General features: G+C 35.5%; 1 protein-coding gene across 5 annotated transcripts in view; it reads right to left on the minus strand.

Moving 5' to 3' along the window:
- PPP1R3A (protein phosphatase 1 regulatory subunit 3A) overlaps positions 1-21441 on the minus strand; it is a 46634-nt gene that overhangs the window by 4049 nt on the left and 21144 nt on the right. Inside the window, exons 2-6 of one of the 5 annotated variants that reach the window (XM_055314842.1) lie at positions 10508-10566; positions 10271-10395; positions 6088-8348; positions 4094-4116; positions 1249-2300 (exon numbers count right to left, since the gene is read on the minus strand). In XM_055314842.1, the coding sequence (XP_055170817.1) occupies positions 4095-4116; positions 6088-8348; positions 10271-10395; positions 10508-10566 (2467 nt within the window). In that variant the 3' untranslated portion in view covers positions 1249-2300; position 4094. Of the gene's footprint in view, positions 1-1246; positions 8349-10270; positions 10396-10507; positions 10567-21441 lie in introns of those variants that run through there. The other 4 variants (XM_055314841.1, XM_055314840.1, XR_008663077.1 and 1 more) reach the window with 4 other exon arrangements.

Here is a 21441-nt window from a genome sequence, read left to right on the forward strand (position 1 = left end):
AGTCCCAGTCCCACATAGGGCTCCCTGCAGGGAGCCTGCTTCTCCCTCTGCCTATGTCTCTGACTCTCTCTCTGTCTCTCATGAATAAATAAATAAAATCTTTTTTAAAAAATAAAAGCCTCCACATAAAATTATTAAAAGGAGATTATTGTTTATTTAAGTGTTTACAAAGTGAATGTCTAACCTCTTATGGTAACTGTTTTTTTGTATATTTTTTTATTGGAGATCGATTTGCCAACATACAGTCTAACGCCCAGTGCTCATCCCGTCAAGTGCCCCCCTCAGTGCACATCACCCAGTCACCCCATCCCCCCGCCCACCTTCCCTTCCACCACCCCTTGTTCGTTTCCCAGAGTTAGGAGTCTCTCATGTTCGGTCTCCCTTTCTGGTATTTCCCACTCATTTTCTCTCCTTTCCCCTTTAATCCCTTTCACTACTTTTTATACTCCTGGAATGAATGAAACCATGTAATGGCAACTTTTAAGCACTACCTCTCTGCTGTTTGATATTATGTTTTATAGAATGTGTCTTTAGGAAATTTTAAATGTTTCCACTCAGAACCAAATCAAACAATACATGACACTGATGAATTCTACAATACAGAAGATGTGTATCTTACTTTACTTTAAGTCTTAAGAGACTAATTGCTAATGGTCTCAAGCTGTTATATGACACGATAGTACATTTCTAGGGAAGGGATATGCTGCTTTCCTTTAGACTCTGCCAAAAAATAGGCATATTTTTGTGGTTACCATTTTAATTTCATATCTAATGTGATAAAATGAGTGTCTTCAAGGAAAGGATAAACCTCTTACATGTTATATCACCTGAGTCACTATACATTGTATTAGTAGTCTAAGTTCACTGCTTACTGTCATTTTCAGATGTTGGAATACCATGTATGTGTGTGTGCATGTGCCTGCATGCTTGTGTGAGTATATTTGTGAATATATATATGTGTGTGTATATATATATCTATATATACTCTTTTATATGTTAATAAGGTAAATGTTTCCTTTTTTAAAAAAAAATCCAGTAACTATTTTTGCTGGTTGTGCTATTTGCTCAACTCGAAAACTTGACATGCAGAACAGGTGTGAAATTGACAGATCAGCCATTTTCAAAGGGCATGGCAGCAGTTGAGAAGATTGAGTTTCTTACACTTTATACCTTGTGATGTTTGTTGATTTTTAAGCTCCTGCATTACTTTATCTGAAAGCAGGTCTTGTTCTATCAATTTTGACATTAGGGAATTAAGGTATGCATTACTATTCTTTTAGTGTAAAATATGTATATTATTTCCCATGAAACAGAATGAAGGGAATGTTATCTCACTAAGAAGAATGCATAAATATAGAAAATCAATTTAATTAGTAAGAGAAATGGAGAGAAAGGATATTTCCGTCTTCCCACATCCCAAACCCACTGCATTACACCATTTTGTCATTCTCTTTATCCCTTTCTATGTGGTCTTTGGCAGTTAATGAAACCATCCTAATTTTTTGATTAGGTTCACTCATTTTAAAATCAGACCTCAGACTATCTTGTCTACATTTTAGAAATAGGATAGGAAGGTGACATCACTGCAATTAAATTCTATCCATGGGTACTAAAGATTCCTACAAACTAGACCTTGTGAGTTGATGAGGCAAGAAGAAACCATGGTCCCTGTCTGGAACAAACAGGCAGTCCAGTTAGGATAATTAGTCAAATGCCCACTGCATGCAGGAAGGTTAGTGTCAAAAGAGATCTGAAAACAGAGATCCCACAAACTGAACTAGGAGGAGACTTCAAAAGAATAGGAGCTTAAAGTGTACATAGAAAAAGTATGCAGAATTGGATAGGAAGAGGAAAGGCACCTGAAATGACCTAGACAAAAGGGTGTACATGAGCAGCCACAGAGGAACAGATGTGCATGGCATGTTCTAGGGATGATATGACTTGCTTGGCTGACAGAGGACTTACGGCTAATAACTTGAGTAGACATTGAATGAAATGTGCTGCAAAATCAGATTGTGGAGGCATCTCAGCCAAATAAAAATGAGTTCTCTGTAATCCATTATTGATTTACCCATACCACTCTTTATTATCATGAATATAGAGAATTGAATATTAGGAAAAAACTTAGGGAACTCTTCCTTAAAATTTCACGTAATATATTGTTTCACGTTGAAAAAATGAAGGTGTAGAGCCTGGGTGGCTCAGTCAGTTGAGTGTCCAACTCTTGATTTCAGTTCAAGTCTTGATCTCAGGGTCATGAATTCGAGCCTCCACATTGGGCTCCATGCTGGGCGTGGAGCCTACTTAAGTTAAAAAAATGAAGGTAATATATATGCATTTAACAAATATAGAAATGACACAAAACAAAAATGCTGAACTTTATAAGAGTTGCTTGTTTAATAGGTTTTTAGCATACTACAATGATGACATTTCTTGAAAACATATGATTGTCCAAAGCTAGGCTAGTGAAAATTTAATTTGCTGCTTAAAGAGGTTTGGATAAAGTTATGGAAATAGATTAATGACCAAATCTATTTTTAAAAGATGAAAAGTAGATTATATTGCTATGATTTTTATTGAATTATTTCTGAAAATAGAAAAATAGGCAAATTAATTTAATTAAATAAATAAAATGTTCTTAGCTGTTCTCTTCATACCTGTGTACAACTGTGAAGACACTGGAAGAGCATGGCCCCCCATTTTTCTTTCATACCTTGTTGTCGAATCTAATTTGACCCTATTCCTCAGTTCCACAAGAACTGGCTGAGACAGGACTCAAATAACAAAAGACAGTGCATATTGCATAGTTCAATTTCTGTATTCACTCAGTGAAAATCTGAAAGAAGATCTTGATAACAGAAATCAGTGGATGAACTGGCCCTGGGGATGACAGTCCTCCTGCCTGCATTTTTACTAGTTCTCCTGCTGATTTTTTGTTGTTTTGGTTTGTATGCTTTCTGATTTACTTATATGCAAAAGTCAGCCTAATACAAAAGGCAACAAGCCTGCTGGTATGAAATAATATTCGTGACTGAAAAAAATTATTAAGAAAGTGCCATGAAGGTTATTTGGGAAAAATAAAGTAGTTTATTCCCCCAAATTTGGTCTGGATATTTTTAAGTTTTCCAATTCCCCAGCTGACTGGTTTAAGATAGTAAGTAAAAGATGACCCTGTTTGTCTCACAAAATGGTGACAATCGCTATTACATTATCAAAATCTTAGAACTCAGCAGGGAAGTACAACTGCATTAACCCAAAGTTCTCAAATGCTGCAGGGTGAGTCATTTCACTGACTCATTTCCTTTTACATGGAAAGTCTATTGGGATATTGATGACTTATACAGATGTGATTTTTTTAAAGATAGTTGATTTTACTACCTGTACTTGCCAATTAATTTTCAGAATTTTGTTTCTAATGGTCAGAAGCCCAGCAAAATAAAAAGTAATAGTTATATCACATTTCTTAGCCACTATAGGAGGCAGATGTGCAATGCAGTTCTCTTTGCTTATTTTCATGCCACAGCCTCTTTTGGCCCTTAACCAATACTTGGGAGGACACGCTGAAGGCAGCTATGCTTATAAAGATTACCTTGTCATGATGATTCACAGCTGAACCTTTAGTAGCCAAAGGCTCACAGTTCTTTCTGAGATCCATTTCTCTTGCTCATCAGACTGCTGTGATCAAAATGGGTTGCAAAAATCTACCTCTCCACCTAGCAATAGTTTCCTAAGTTTTTATGACTTTATTTCAAATTCTTCATAAGAAATGTTTGGGAAGTCAGTTAAATCACCAATTATTTCTTCATTGCATGCAGAGAAGTACACAATTAAATATTTTAAATTCTTTGAAATGTCTCTTGTCATATTACAAATACACAAGGAGAAGGTTTAGTAAGTTAATGTTACCAAAAATCAAGTAAAAGAGATAAAAGAAACTACATTCTTTTATGTATAAGAGAATAATTATATTTCGGGCACCTGTGTTAATAAGGTAATGTAGTGTTCTTTGCATTAATAAGATATGGCATATTGACCGAAACTCTTAAAGGTAGAATGCAAAAACCAAGCCATTAAGATCTGAAGAAATACTAACCTTAACTCCGGTGTAATTTAGACCTGTCAACAAAATTATCAGGATAGCAATTTTAGAGATAGTATTCTAGGTATGGCCTATAGTATTCCACTTGTATTTAATGAAAATGTGCTTTCTTAAGCAATCAAATATTTGCCCTAAGTTCTACTTCAGGATGTTTGTGTTTGTTCAACTACAAAGTTAAACTCAAGCATTCAATTTCAATGGGACTTGAGACAAGCATACAATTAGAAATTTAGAAATAGTTGTGTACCTAATGAAAATTAGGGAAATCATTTACCACATGAAAGTCAGTTTAAATGGTTCATTCTCATTTTTTCTTCCTATAAATGCATGTTTCTTAGAAGTATGGGATGATATATGCAAGTTTGACTCATTGAATTTACCTTTACAGGTAAATAGATTATCTTTTTTCTCTGAAGATCAATGTTACATGCTCCATGAAGGAAGTTCCTACAAAAAAAAGAAATCACCCAAATGGACTCCCTCAGTGTTACTCTCTTCCATATTCCTGACCAAGTCAAAAGTATCGAACTACATACCTATGCCTCCTCCCTGAAAACTTGCCATTCGGGCTATCAAAGGAAGTGCTGGGCCATAGACCAGAGCACATGCTTTTTGCATCTAGCAGTCATTTAACAAATGGTTGAAGTCTTGTATAAAAATCTTTGTATTCCCCATATGGGACCAAAATGATTAGTTGCATTATTTCACATACTGAGCCATAGATGATAGAAGCAGCCAAAGTCACTGCTATACTGGAAATTCATTTTTCCATATCTACCTATTTCCCCACTAAAAACTTCAGTTATCATCTAACTACCTGATGATTATATAACAATCACTAATGATTACTTCATCCGTATAGGCATCTTGGGAAATAATTCATTATCTTATAACAAAAAAGATTAAAAATTTGTTGCAAGATAAAAAAATACTACCAAGTAAAATAGTTTGGAAAAAATTTTAAATTATTATCATTATTTAATACTTGATGCTTTATAGGTACAAATTCATTCTGAAGCAATGCTTGTGGAACGTTTAACTTAAATTTTCAACTGAATAGTTGACAGTAAAATTGTTTAGCTGTTTTATACTTTCTCTTCTTATAAAAGAAGAACATTGTTTACAGAAGGCCACCTCCAAAATTTTGTAGATTGAAAGAATATCTCCCAATTGTTTCAGTCTTTGTCAGATTTGGCTTGCTAGTGCTCTGACTTTGTTGGCATAAAGCAGGTAAGAGATATCTGTGTGTAAAGTATTATTCAAGCAAACAAGGTCTTTAAGTTTATGCATTTCAATATAATGGATATTGTTAAAAATATGAAATCAAAGTTGAAAGATTTGATCTAGCAAAATGTGCTGGTAAGTGATAAATGCAAATTTCATGGTCAATACCAAAAGACACCCCCCCCCCAAAAAAAAGTCCTCTGCCATTGTTCGTGTTTTATCTATTTTTTTAAAAACCATAGAAGGAAAAATACTCTCAGGGAAAAAAAAAAAGTGAAGCTTTACTGCAAAAGAAATGAATGCAAGAAATGGCACTTTAAGTAGTGAAGAGACATGAAGCATTGCAACTTCATAGCCTGCTAAGGAGCAACAGCTGTACCTAATTTCAACTTGACGTGCTTCAGATCTCATATTCATATAGGTATTTAATGATCCAAACATAATGGTCCTATATAGAATAATTACTTATATGAAGGAGCAAACTTCATACGCATTCCTTTTTAAATGATCCTTCAAGAGAAAAACTGCACTGGCTCTTTGAACAATGAATAGCCTCTTTCACCAATCCAAATGTTTGGGGGCTAAAAAGCTTATCTTTTATGAGAAAATAATAATAGTGGTGAGGTTACTTCTTTTTGACAGACTCTTTTTGTCTCCCCCCTTCCCAGGATAGCCAGTACAATGACAAAAGGTAGAATGCCAGGCCAATCATTAAGTCATACTGGTAGATGGTTACAAGAAATATCAGAAACAAAAGGACATACGGTACTTTAGAGTTGGTGTATTTCGAAAGCAGAGATTCACTGCCTTCAGTTTGACCTTCCTGGGCCGGGACACTAGCAGAAGCAGAGCTCTCAGATTCCTTGTCACCTGAAGAGCACAGTGATTGTCCAGAGGTTAATCCTTCATTTTCACGCCTCGCCTCTTCCACGTTCTCAGCAGCTTCACTGATGAAAATCTTTGGCCGTAGAGATTTTTCCACACCGAGTTCTTGTTGAGGAATCTGGCTTGTAAATCTTTCTCTGCTACTACCTGAAGTCTGTATCCCCAAACTTTTGGAGACTTCTTCAGGTATAGACCCAAGATGAGGGTGCTTCTCAATACCCTGGATTTCGCTTGTTGGATTACAATTATATTCTGATTTAGTAGAAATAGATTGGAGAGTCATGGTAGTAATTATATTCTCTACAGCAATTGCCTGTTCATGAGATGGCACCGAGGCTTTAGCATGGTGATTGGAAACGTGAGAGTCATTCTGAGAAGCTCTGTGAGTGTCTGAGTTTGAAGCAGAATGAATAATAGCATCTCTATCCATTTTCTTTGATGATTCTTGGACCTGTTTATGATCTCTATTTTCTGGAAATGCTTTTTTGTCTGTTGGTAACACTCCCAAGTGTAAATCCAGTTCTGAGGCTGCTCTTTGATTGCCTGTAATGACCTGTAAGGATTCTTCTACAGACGTGATATTTCCAATGCCACGTTTCTTCCTGTCATGTGTCTTCCCGGGATTGTACATAGATATGGTTTCTTCTCTCTCCATTTCATCTACATGTACAGTACAAATACCTAAACGTGATTCCTTTTCAAAATCATTGTCACAGATTACACCTCCTGCATCTCGTTGACAAAGGGTGTAATGTGAATCATCATTTCCCCCTTCATGTGGATCAAACACTGTTTCCTTTACCTCGATGGGCCTGTCACTTGGTGCTGTCTCTTGAGGTAGCTTAGCAATTATTGCTTTTTCTCTAGCAGACATGCTTTCTAGAGCACTTTCTGATGTTGTCTTAATTATATAAGCTGTACCTGCTTCTGCTTTCTCAGTAACACCATGATCAGCTAGAGAAGACAGTTCACAGCTCACTGTTTCTTGGCAGGTAAACAATTCTTCCTTAGGAGTAGCTTTCAAACTCCTTGTGTTATCTCTTTTCCCCCACACGTCCTCACAATCTGCTTGTTCCTTGATCTGTTCTGTTCTGTTTGTCTTACTCTCTCTTGCTTTTCTCTGACTTTCTAGAACATTCCAACTTTGTTTCTGTTGTGCGTTCTTATTCTGATCTTCAGGATTAATCCAATCTGATTTCTCTTCTTTAACTTGGAAAAGACAATCATTCCTCAAAACATTTCCATTTCTTGGTTGACAAACTTGACCAGGCATCCCTCCTGATGCAGTGCCTTCACTAGTCAAGCGATCGCGCTCTGGCGTAGTTAACACAGTTTCTTCCCAACTTAGACTTATCCTTGGTGAATGAAACGTATCTGCTGTGATTGCCTGGTTGCGAATTGTGGAATCTTTAAAATTCAGCAGAACAGTTACGTCTCTGTGACTAGTTCCTGTCTCTTCCATACTGATTTCAGAGTGGCCCATCTTCCTTTCTTGGTCGTCTAAGATTGAATGAAAATTTTTGCTTTGTTTTTCATTAACACCTAAGTGTATTCTTTGCTCCTCCTCCTCCTCAGCCTTACCATTGCCATAATCTTTCTTAGAAGATCCTTTTTCCATTGGTTCTTCTGAATGGAAATCCAAACGGAAATCTCTTCTTAAACCTTCCAAGCCTTTTGTTTCCATTTTCTCAGCTCTTCTTTCACTTTTTTTATTAAGGTTGTCTGAGACTAGTTCATCTGAGGAGGGACAAGATATTTGTACTCTGCCTCTCCTTTGGGCTGGATTAGCATTATCATCCAGTACTTCTTTGCTGCCAATATGTAATTGCACTAATTTGTCACTACTACTATCTCCCAATGGTGGCTTGATTTCTCCTGTATCTGAAGTAATTTCCTCTGAAGGTTGATGACTACACTTATTTTCTGAGGAATATTTTTCATTGCAATAAAAATCTCCCTTTAAGAAGCTTTCTGCTGATGAACTTGGAGACAAAGGCCTTTTAAACAAGTCAGAGTGTACTTCACCACGGATTTGCTTCTTCTCTAACCCCTCAGCTTTATTTGGAAAATTGACCGGATCTATTGCAAATGTATTCTTTTCATCTCTGGAGGCAGTACTTCTTATTAAGCATTGATTTATCTTAAGGGATAAAAAAAACAAAACAAAACAGATAATTCTCAAATGATTGTAAATATACAAAACGAATTAGATAGATTTCGCTAACAGGGCTAGCAATTAACTGGTAGATTTTCTTGATTCACTTCATTTGTGGATTCTGTATAAATTCTGGAAGCCGGATGTTTTGGGGGGATCCTTGTAGGCTATGACTTGGGAATGGGATTAATAAGAAAAGGGACCAAAATTAATCACTCTCCTTCCTAGCTTCCAAATATCACATTGTATTATTCAACTATTCTTGCTTGTCATTGCACTTTCTCCTCACTTAGGATATACACATTGATAGCTCCATGCTAATCAATTAGAGAGCAGCTTCCTGGGTGCCCCTTGCTGCATTTACACTTGCTGTAGGTGCCCCTATTACAGTTTCTCTTATTAATATGTTTTCTGCAAAGCCTCTGCAAACTATTAATAGCAAAACGTCACTCAAAGAAAAGTGAGGGAGTTAATGTCTCTGCAAATTCTGTTTTAATGACCCTCTGCCAACTGGTACTCAAATGTATTTGAGCTCTTCAGTGATGCCAACTGTCAGGATTTAACAGTGAGATGCCTGTGTTTTTTTTTTTCTCCTCATAACTGACATTTGCATGATCTCAATAATTATATGCAAATCTTACGTTTTCCCCTTCTTCTCACATAAGGCTCATGTTACTTGTCAACTGCACAGCTGTCTTGTAAGCCAATGCCTGTGGGTTCCACAGATTTGGTTGTATTTCCATCTATTATAGAGCTTCATTGTTTTATGCATTAACGTCAGCATGGAGCAAATTAGCATCTAAATTACAGCTCCCTGTTCATTTATTGGATGTACAATCTCAGTAACTTCTAAACAAACTTTTATATTTGAGCCTGCTCATTGTAATGAGGTGTATTGGTGAAGTATGTGATTTTTCAGGCCCCTTTCATTATATTCTGTGGTTTGAAAAAAAAATGGCGATGTTAACTTTCAGCTGGTGAGAATTCTCACAATGGGTGACAACTTTGTAGTTTCTTAAAGTTGGAGCAAAGTAAATTGCATACTTTAGTGATGCAGCTTCCATATCACTATAGAAAAGGTGGAAAATGTGGGGGAAAAGATGAGCTCTATTTCTTTTCTGTTTCAGCACTGACACTTGAAGAGGCAAATGTCATTTTAATCTTGGATGATTATGAATCCATGTATCCTAATGATATGAGCTCCAACCAAATACAGTAGAGGATAAATTGCATTATGTGACTCATTTACTCCCATTTCTTCCTTTGTGATAAAAATGCTATCTAAACCATCCCCCCAAAAATTCCAAATAGATTGAATGTTCACCAAGTGTGAAATTTATGATAACAAATTTAATACTAAATTGTACAGTACTGAATTTGTTTCCTGTTTAAAAAATATAGCACAGGCCGTCTTTTCTCCTCATTTGGTAATTTAATACTTTCCAATGATATAGAACTGTGAGATTCTCACAAAGATGGAAGTACGTTAAAAAAAATGCTGCTAAATGCAAGAATCAGACTTGAAAAGCTGGACAGACTCTAACAATCATCTAGTCCAGCCCTCTCATTTTACAGATGAGTTTATGCTAAGTGTACACTTGTCACAAAGATTAGAAATGCACATCAGGCTAGTGCTACCTCTTCTATAATTCCTACAAACTATTACTCAGAGCCGCTGGTAAAGAGATAAGAAATGAATGTCATTAATTTACCACTGCAGAGACCAGAAGCAACATACCGAAATCAAAGTGCCTTGTTGATCAAGCTAGAGATGCAAGGACAGAATAGGCTGTGCTTTCACATTTGCAAATTATATTAGTTCAAACTATTGAAAGGCAGGCATAGCAGCATCTTTGAAGCATAAATGGATTCATCGTCTGTAATGCCGTGGCAACCAGAACACTTACCATCAACTCTAATTCTTTTTCATTATGTTCATCATGTTCCCTGTTTACATCTTTTACATTTTGATTACTGGTTTCCAAGTCCTCCTTGTCTTCATGAGAACAAACAATTGTTGGGATATAGGTGTCTGCAAAGTTAATACAATTGTATCTTTGTAAGATTGTTATCATTGTGGGCTTTTAACAAAAGACACAGATTTTGATAAAAATTAAATTGAAAAAAATGAAAAAAAATATTACCTGTAATCCTTGAATTCTCAAATTTATTCTCCTCTGATGCTGCTAATGAGTCTTCCTTACTGTGAAATTTAAAACAAAATGTTGTAAATGTGTTCTGAGACTACCTCATCGAAATATTTTTGTACAGAGGAAAATTCAAATGAATAACAAGTCAAATAAATACTATATAACCTTTAGTATTTTCTTGTATTACTTTGTATGGTTTTTAAATAAAATTTCATCTCTTAGAATAATTCAATGGTAAATATTAGTAGCAGAAAAATTTAAAAATACTTTCCACAATGCCACATTTCTAAATAAGATTATGTTGCCTATATTTAAAACTTACACAACCAAAGTAAAAATATATGTAAATGTCTATTATTCCATCATTCATGAATTTAATCTTTGCAAGTGAGAATATTTTTCTCTTGGTTTAAATGATAAAGTTTTATGAACTGACAGTCCATTTGTGGTCATAGAAATTGCTTTTTAACGTTCCAATTATTAATTTTTTTGTGTTCCATTTTACTCAGAATTCTTTCAGTTGGATGAATATAACATTAACTCTCTCTCTTCAGGAAAGGAGAAAAAAACAAACTTACTAAAAACTGAAAGGCAGCTAAATTTATACTCAGTTCAAAGACTTTATGTGTGTATTGCCACAGGCTAATTTTACAACCAAGACTTCAGATTGCTCATATAAAAGCATATATTTTCTTTCTTTAAAATGATTTGGGTTATAATTCCTTTATGATAATTTTCTGCATAGTGATTAAGAAAGTTAAGCATATTTTTCTTTCAAATGTACTATTTGTCGGTTTATTTGTGGAATCATTAGACTTTAGATTTGTCCATGACACACAGCAAGAAAAATGTTAGTGAAAAAGTCCACTTTGTGTATAGTTATGTCATAAATCAATCTATCGGGGATCCCTGGGTGGCGCAGCGGTTTAGCGCCTGCCTTTGGCCCAGGGCGCGATCCTGGAGACCCAGGATCAAATCCCACGTCGGGCTCCGAGTGCATGGAGCCTGCTTCTCCCTCTGCCTGTGTCTCTGCCTCTCTCTCTCTCTCTCTCTCTCTCTCTCTCTCTGTGACTATCATAAATAAATAAAAAAAAATTTAAAAAAAATAAATCAATCTATCAGAAATTGGCCCAGTGTCCACATTTTCTTATATTGTCTCAGCTGAATTTTCTTATAGTGACTTTTCTCAATGACTTCTTTTCCTCATTAAAATGCATCTAGGGATCCCTGGGTGGCGCAGCGGTTTAGCGCCTGCCTTTGGCCCAGGGCGCGATCCTGGAGACCCGGGATCGAATCCCACGTCGGGCTCCCGGTGCATGGAGCCTGTCTCTGCCTCTCTCTCTCTCTCTCTCTCTCTCTCTGTGACTATCATAAATAAATAAAAATATTAAAAAAAATGCATCTAGAGGGTTGGCGATAGCTGATACAGTTGTGTAACAGAGTCTACTCTTTGTTGCATGGATAATGTTGATCCAAATCCCAGGAGAGCCAATCTTTTTCAACAGGTCCATGAGAAAACTGCAAATTCTTTCCTCTGGATTATAAAAGAAGGTAATTCAGTTTTGTATATATTTATATGCTTAATTTTACCATAAATATTTGGTATTAATCAGTGGGTTCATGAAAGAAAATAATGTTTCTACATAAACATAATATCATTGGGGAAATATAGTATTTACATAATTGATACTGACTTAATCTATAAATCTATATTGTTTAATGCCAATAACTATGCAAAGATTTATTTTTGAGGAATCCAACTGCAAGTTGATGCTTCTTTTTTCTTTTCCACATACATGATGTAAAGGAGTTTAAACAGGTATAAACCATTAAATATCATTTAGCTGTTCCTGCTTCCTCTTTATCCCCATAACAGTGTTAAAAATCTCATTTATAGAGGGAAAATCATAGCCATTTAAAGCCTTCTGTTTTTGACTAGCCAAAATACTATCAATCATTTTTCTATTCTAATTCTCTAAGGTACTTCAATTTTTTTTTAAATATTGCACCGAAAGTAAATAAACTTGCTTTTAACTAATTTGAGGGACAAATAATTAGGTACTAAACTGTGTATTATTATATTGGTGTCTTATAAAACATGTAAATACAGAAATATAAGAGGAAAATCTTAGATTCAGGGATAAATACCAGAAGGAGGAGCTGAAATACTTGAAATTTAAATATTATACCAAGTGTCTATGAAGAAAACTAATAGAAGATGCGTAAGGCTCCTATAAGAACAGAATAAAATTGTATCATGAAATACTAAAGATGTAGAAAAATTGAGATACATACCATGTTCATAGACAAGAAGAAGATATATGAAAGCATTCTCTCCCAAATTGATCTACAGATTCATCCCAATTCTAATCAAAATTCCACAACAGTTTTTTTTTTTTACAAAATTTGAAAATATGATCTTAAAGGGAAGACTAAAGGACTAAAGGTAGATGAAATATTTCTGAGAAGTAGCTGTGAGGAGAAATCTGCTGTGCTTGATATCAAGATACCTTATGAAGTTTTAGTTATGAAAGATAGTTATATTGGTGCAGAGACAGACCTGAGTAATAGATTTGTATATATCTAGAACTTGGGTATATGGCAAACGTAGTATGTCACATAGCAAATAATAAGGGATTGTTCAATAAATGGAGATAGGGAAAACAGTTGATTCAATGAGAAAAGATGAAATTAGCACAACATATATTCAGAAATCAACTCCAGATGGATTAAGATCTGAAATATCAAAAACCTTGAAATTCTTTTTTTTAAAAGATTTATTTATTTATTTTAGAGAGAGAGAGAGAGTGCACAAGTGGAAGGGGGAGCAGAGGGGAAGGGAAAGATATCCTCAAACAGACTCCAGGCTAAGCAAGGAGCCCAGTGGGCTGTGTCTCACAACCCTGAGATCATGATCTGAGCCAAAACCAAGAGTCATATACTCAACCAACTGTGACACCCAGGCACCCCAAAACCTTGAATGGAAAATGTGTATAAATATCTTACAGACTTCAAAGTAGGAAATTTTTTCTTAAATAATAAGAAAAAAAACATTGTCAGTTTAACTATATTGAAATCTAAAATTTGTTCATTAAAAGACAGATTTATAAGAGAAAAATATAAATTACAAACTAGGAGAAAATGCATGTGTTACACAAAATCAACACAAAAAAATCAAGAATATATAAAGAACTCCTACAAATCAATAAGAAAGCACAAATATTTTTGTAGAACCAGAGGGCCAGACATTTCATAGAAGAGAAGTTTCATCTAGCCTACCAGTAAGCACATAAAGGGACAGACAGTATTGTTAGAGGACAGAAAAATGTGAATCGAGACTACAAGATGAGATTATTTTAATAACTATTTAATTGATAAAAATTGTTATCAAGTATAGAAACTTGAAACAACTCAAGTGCCCATCAACAGAAGAGTAGACACGAAACCATAGCATATCACAAAAAGGAATATTACATAGCACTCAAAATTAATACACCACAGAGACATACATACATATGGATATCACAATATGGATAAATCTTAGTAACATAACATTAAATGAATAGTCCCAAAACATTATATCAGAGGATGTTCTTTTTATTATAAGTTAAAACTACTAAAATGATTTGTATTTATATATATATATGTATATATTTTATATATACAATATACTGCGTGTGTATACACACACACACATACACGAGGAAAAGAGAATATACTGAAAAGCTATATAAACAAGGAAGTTTGATTTTCAAGATATGGTTACATCAGGTGGGGCAAGTTGGGGTAAGGGATGAGGAAAGGAAGTGGTTAGAAGTTGGTTGTTTTCAATGGTAGTTTTGCAGATGCATATTACATTATTTAAAATATCTAGTTAAATCCGTAAGATAATTTATTAAGACAAATGAGTTGTTCTCTGTCTCAGATTAGAGGATGTCTTTAGATAAAGTCTCCTTCTGAAATTCAAAATGCCCATCATATGACCAATTACATCTAAAGAGTATAGTTGAAACAACTTTAGAAGAATTGAGGAAAAAGACAAAGCACTTGATGATTGATGATGATAGGCCAAGAACTATACACAATTATCATAGAAATAAAAAGCATTATTTAATGTTTCTAGTCTCCCTTCTCCCTTTTATGTTACTTGATCCCTTTTTAAGCAAGGAAGTTTCTTATTTATTGTATTCCCAGTGGCTAACACAGTGCCTGACCCATACTAGTGGTCTAAAAAATGCTGTTGAATAAATGCACAGAATCCTTTCTACTTTTCCCTTCTCTTTGTCTCATAATGCTTAAAATTTCACCCCTTCCAAAGCTCAGGGCTGTGTTTTCAATTATGACTTCAAATAATTAAGCATTTTAAAATCTTATAAACTTAGAAATTAAAAAATAAAAAAGATATGTATTTTGTGGAGAAAGATTATTTCCAGTGCATCTTAAATCACATAATAATGCCTTTCTTTTAGGAAGCTAAAACATAATGATGGAAATAGACATGTCAATAGGCAATTATTATCATTTTAAGTGATAAGTATTATAATAAATTATGGAATATGATACATATTCTTTAAGAAAAAAGAAAGGAGAACAGAAACAAGGAGGTTACTCTGTAGGGGAATCAGGGTATTTTTTACAGAGGAAGTAACATTTTGAGCTACTGAGTTATTGAGGAAAGTAGGAGTTTGGCAATTAGAGAAGAATGCCAAGGTCATTCCAGATAGAGGCAATAACAGTTGGTAAAAGATTTGAGGGTAAGAAAGCGCAAAAGAAAGAGCCATTCAGAAATGAGATGTTCAGATGGTTTGGATTGTATTGGGGGGAAAGAATGCCAAAGAACAGAACTGGAGTTAGTTTGAGTAGTTTTTTTAAAATAAGTTTTTATTTAAATTCCAGTTAATTAACATACAGTGTAATACTAATTTAAAGTATACAATTTTGGTGATTGAACACTTACATACAATAAATACCCAGTGCTCATCACAAGAAGTGCCCTCCTTAATCCCCATCACCTATTTAACCCATCTGCCAGCCAACCTCCCCGTTAGAAACCATCGGTTTGGTTTTGAGTAGGTTTTAAAGGGCTTAGCATGCCAGGGAAAGTGGGGCTGAATTCTTAATGCACTTTTTGACCACTGTGGAGGGTGGTAAAGAAAGGGAGTTCAATGGAAGAGAGATACGGTCAGATAGCCACTTCAGAACCAGTCTCTGGAGGTACATTTAGGGTCTCTAAGGAGAAACTGGGTAGGATGAGCCAGGTAGGTCCGGCACACTAGCCATGAGATGACTGCAGTATTTCAGGCACAAAATAATGAAGCAATGAAGACAGAAGAGATCAAATCAAATGTGAGTTACAACTTTTAATGCAGCAACAATATAATTTATTGACCAATTCCCTGTAGATAAATTTTACAAATGACTTTCTCTGTCTGACCTTGATTGCATTCATGAGATTTAGAAATCTACTATTTTCCTTCTGAAGACCTAAGAAAGAAAGAGCTAAATCTGACGGTTAACTGGAGTCCCGGGATCGAGTCCCGCATTGGGCTCCTGGGATGGAGCCTGCTTCTCCCTCTGTCTATGTCTCTGCCCCACCCCCTCTCTATGTCTATCATGAAAATAAATAAATAATATTTAAAAAATAAAAAATTAAAAAATTAAATATTCTTCCTTTTCAAAGAAATGGGACATAACATTGAAATTTTATGCGGTGGCCTCAAGTAGATCATAAATGTGTTTTTGAATATATGAGGAAATTAATGGTTTCTAATTGATAATGAAACTTATGAAATATAATAGTAACTTAAAATACATAGCAATCCATATTAATTAACTCAATCAATCATCATTTAACAAATATTTGAGCACTTACAAATTTCCAAATATTGTGCTAGATCATCACAACGAATAAGAAAGAGTCCTTGCCCTCAAAGGGCTCACAAACTAGTGGAGAAGGCAGACAACTAAATAAAGCAATAACCCCACAGTGTAGTAAGTGCTCAGTGGGATGTAGGATGGGATAGGAAAAGTTCCCAGGAGGATCTGGCCTCTAACTTGAAACCTCAACAAGAAGCAACACTAGTTAGGGAAGAGAGGAGCAGCAATTCTAAGCTTAAGGCATCATGTACAAATGCCTTATCAGTAAAAAAAGTTATTCTGAATATGTCAAGAAATTTAAGGTACAATTTTTAAAGAATGAAAGATTAAAATTCAAAGTATCAATTGGTGTCAGCCCGCCGAAGAGGCACAAACTTAAATCCTAACTGCTTCTTAAAATGACCTCCTAGAAAAAATGAGTGGGAAATATCAGAAAGGGAGACAGAACATGAGAGACTCCTAACTCTGGGAAACGAACAAGGGGTGGTGGAAAGGGAGGTGGGCGGGGGGTGGGGGTGACTGGGTGATGGGCACTGAGGGGGGCACTTGATGGGATGAGCACTGGGTGTTATGCTATATGTTGGCAAATTGAACTCCAATAAAAAAAAATGACCTCCTAAATGAAAATTACAAATGCTGCTTTGGAGGCCCCAAACCAGATCTGAATCAGCATGTCTGCTGGGGGGAGTAGGAATCTGCATTTTTAGTAGAACTTCAGAGATGCTCCAGTGTTTGAAAACATCTGCTCTAACTGCTCATATCGAGGCTACAGGAAGACACTCTAAGAATCCAGGAAAGTGAATCCGGAAGTGCCACCTTAATGTCTCTGACTTTTCAGCAATTCACATCCAATTATGTAAGAATGGCTGCAGTTCCATGCACAAAAGAAAATAATTGTCTATGTATCGCATATACTTAAAAAATAAATACATGGAAGAACAGACCCGTCTACGTGTTTAGAGAATAAAATGATGAAACCTTGACAAGGTAGGAATTGAAAGGTATTTGCAACCTATCTAATAAATTAACAGGAAAGCCATGATGTGTGTTTCTGAGTTAGCAGTTTATCACTCAAGACTTGAGTCAGTTCTACAGACTCTAGCTCTGAGCCTCACGTAACTTTAGAGAGTTTCTCTCACTTTGTGTGCCACCCTCCTCCAGTTCATAGGATCTCGGATCCATAAGAGGCCTCATACTTGGGTAGTCCTGTGCCATTTTTTTACAGAGAGAGAAACCAAAGCCCAGTTAAACTATGGGGCAGAAGTCACACACACACACTACCTAGTAGCTAAACTGGAACTATATTCAAGTTTTTGGTCACCAGGTCAATGTCCTCTCAGAGGGTCAATCCAGAATGAAAAAGAGCAGAAAGACCCAGATGCAAATCTCATTCTTTGTTATTTACCACTTACTAGCCACTTACTAGCCATGTAACCTCAGATGATACTCAACCTTTCTATGCCTCAATTTTCTCTAAAATATTGCCTCCTTCCAATATAGGGCAATTATTTAGGGTAGTTCTCAATATGTGGAAGTGTTTAATAAGTTTATTATTATCACAACTGTTATAATGTGGTAAACACATTCTATACTACCATGATACCCAAGTCCCATGTAGTTTTTAATGTTTACGTTATATTCTCTCATATATTTAATTCACGAGCTAATTTCAAGAGTCAGTTTGTAGCCCATGATAGCATACTTGCTTAGTTGTCTTTCCGATGCCCTTTTCAGAGGACCATCCTCCAAAGAAAAGTCACTAGATCTCTAGTGAATATAACATTTTATTTAAAAGTGTCTTCTCCAAAAAAAATAAAAATAAAAAATAAATAAATGAAAGTGTCTTCTCCATATACAGTGTGGATGGGAATGTTAATCCATACTTTCTTTTATTACCCAACTGATTTATTCAGTGTCAGGATTTAGGCACCGTGTTAATACTACTGTACTACTGCAGTTTCTGGGTACGTGGCACTACTGCTTTTGGAGTTAATTTTAACACCGCCAAAATGTAGTCGTGTTTGTATAAGTAATAATATGGTTTTCCCAAGGTCCTGTAATGCCATTGTGCTAAAAGCTGATATGTCTCTTAAAATATGAGTGAAACCTCTCAGAGACCTGTTGCACACAACGAGTCTGATGTGATGGAATTACCCAACCACTCAGGGTAAATGTCAGGATTAGGTTGTCGGCAGCAAAAGTATGACTCTGTTCCAAGAGGAATAAAAAAGTTGGCATACGAAAGGATCATTGCCAAAGTGAGTCATGACTTGTATTTGTGTCTCCTTAACACTGCTTCAAAGTGCTCGGCATTGCTCAAAGAGAACCAAACTTGAAATTCTTGGAGATCACCTTTCACTCTGAGATAAACAGCTAAAAAACTAAATAAATGTTGAACTCTTCAAGAAGTTCAGCCTATTCTCTTCGTTCAAAGCCTGTGGTCTCATTTTGTTTCCTCTATCCTCCTGCCTTAAAGAAAGACAGGAAAATAAATGAATGGAGAGCTTTTAAATTAAAAAAAAAAATCACCTCATTTGAGATTTTTTTAAGACACTTAAAAAGAGTGCTAGCATTGACATTGGCACTGATAAATGGTTACCTCTAGAAATACTGAAAAGGCTTTCCTCGGATAATAATTGCATATTGTGTACTATTTATTTTCATAATTTTATGGTGATATTTTCCTGAAAATTTACTTTCCAGAACTCTATTTTTTTTTAGCCACTTCTGAGTTAGAGGAAGAAGGAAAGCAAAAGCTTGTACTTAATGAGAGGTAATGTTCATAATACATTAACTACTAGAGCTTAATATCTATTCCTTTGGTGTTGCAATACCAGTAGTCTTCTCTTGATCAGGAGTAAAACCAAAAACGGAAGCAAAATATTTGATCAAAAGAGAACAAATTAAAGAGATAAATTTCTAATTGTGAACAGAAGTATCTAAGGAAAAAAAAAACTAAAGGCATGATGCAGAAGGAATTTAGATTGGGACGCCTGGGGGGCTCAGCGGTTGGGCATCTGCCTTTGACTCAGGGCGTGATCCCGAAGTCCTGGGATCGAGTCCCACCTCGGGCTCCCTGTGTGGAGCCTACTTCTCCCTCTGCCTGTGTCTCTGCCCTCTCTCTGTGTCTCTCATGAATAAATAAATAAAATATTTTTAAAAAAGAAGGAATTTAGATTGAAGAGACAAATAACATTCAGTTCCTTGATAATAAAGAAAGGACAATAAAATGAAGACAACTCTGCATTATTAACAGGAGTTGAAAGAAACAAGAAGTAATCTCAGAGAAAAAAACCTCAGGGCCGCCTGTGTGGCTCAGTCGTTAAGCTCCCTTTGGCTCAGGTCATGATCCCAGGGTCCTGGGATCAAGCCCACATCAGGCTCCCTGCTCAGTGGGTAGTCTGTGCTCCCTCTACCCTCCCTCTACTCATTCTCTCTCTCTCTCTCTCTGTCTCTGTCACATCCTCTTTTCCTCAAATAAATAAATAAAATATTTTTAAAAAAGAAAAAACATCAAAACATTTAAATGACTTTATATTCCCTTCAATGCTGAATCTGAGACTAATAACTAATATGGTGAGGATCATGGTTTCTATGGGCATCACATTCCTGATCTTTAAAGCAAAAGCTCTGGATTAGATTAGGGATATCAAATATAATACCCTCATGCTGGCCTCTCTCTTTAGCACCCATGGCAAGCACTGATAACAGATCAAGGGATTTGCTTGCTGAGACCAGATTCAACTCTATGAACCTTTTCCACACAGCCTGGAGGCCACTACCCATCAACCTTTCTATTGCTCAAATTGGAATGAACTTGCCCTCCTCAGCTTTGCTATTAAATAATATGCCTTCCAGTTTTGGAGTTCTATATTTATATAACTAATAGGAGTATCTATGAATATAATTTTGAAATGTTTAATTAGGAAATTTCTTAAAATATTTTAAAAATAAAAATGCTAATAGAATCCATAGAAACAGCTACTAACTTAAAACTGCAATATAGTAAAAAAATAAGCTCTTGGTAAATTCTAATGGTCAGCATTATCGATTCAAATTGATAGAAATCCTATCTGCACAATTTGTAAGCTAATCTTATATTATTTGTAATAAAGATTACAGAATCATTCATTTCTACATTATTTTACTTATATCCAAGTAAAACTATTCAAATAATGGAACATTACTTGTGTCACAACTGGTTGGGATAAATATATTGGATAATACCTATCATATAAGCTAATTTATTACTTATAAAATGTAATCAGAAACCATGGCACACCAGAAGCCCCTTGAGTAAACACTAGTGAACAGCTCAAGCATTCAAGAAACTAAGCACATGCCATGTCATTAGGGGCCAGATGGTTTTATTGAGTCATTTTCCTGTTTTCCATAAAGCTGAATTCCTACATTCCTAAAAATTTTTCCTCTGTTTCTCAATTAGAGCATTGCCCATTGCCTCAGTGCTTGATCTTGAAAACAATGATATTATGCCTCCTTGATACAGAAATTTCAATCACTGGAAAACATACTTTCGTTGAGGAATCCTTTGGTAAGTTTCTTTTCCAAAGTTTCTTCATTTCATAACTTGGTTTCCTACTAAGGATTGCCCGTTCAAATCTGCCTTGCCATGTCAAACTGCTGGGTGCTATTTTTTCTTACTCACCTCACCTTACAGGTATCAGGACAAAAAAAGACAATTCAGATTTAATTCTGTGATTGAATCTGGGCAGCATGTGCCATTTTGTGGCAATGAGTATTTTCTAAAGAGGTACTACATCGCGAGCTTCTAGTGAAGAATTTAGACTCTTGGAGGTCTAAGTGTGAACCAAAATTTGTAGGTTGCTTTGGGACGAGATATAAGCAGAATCCATGAATTTTAAGTGAAGAGGACTAATAGGTGAACCTGGCTCAAAAGATGACTGCCACAACCTGCCAGTTATATTCTATTGAAAGAGAAATGTGAATGTTTTTAAGCGATGAGTACTATGAAAACTAAAGAATACACATCTGAGAGATATCAGAAAAAGTTCTTAAACTTATTGGCCCAA

Source organism: Nyctereutes procyonoides, unplaced genomic scaffold (genome assembly GCF_905146905.1).
Source record: "Nyctereutes procyonoides isolate TBG_1078 unplaced genomic scaffold, NYPRO_anot_genome, whole genome shotgun sequence".
Taxonomy (NCBI): domain Eukaryota; kingdom Metazoa; phylum Chordata; class Mammalia; order Carnivora; family Canidae; genus Nyctereutes; species Nyctereutes procyonoides.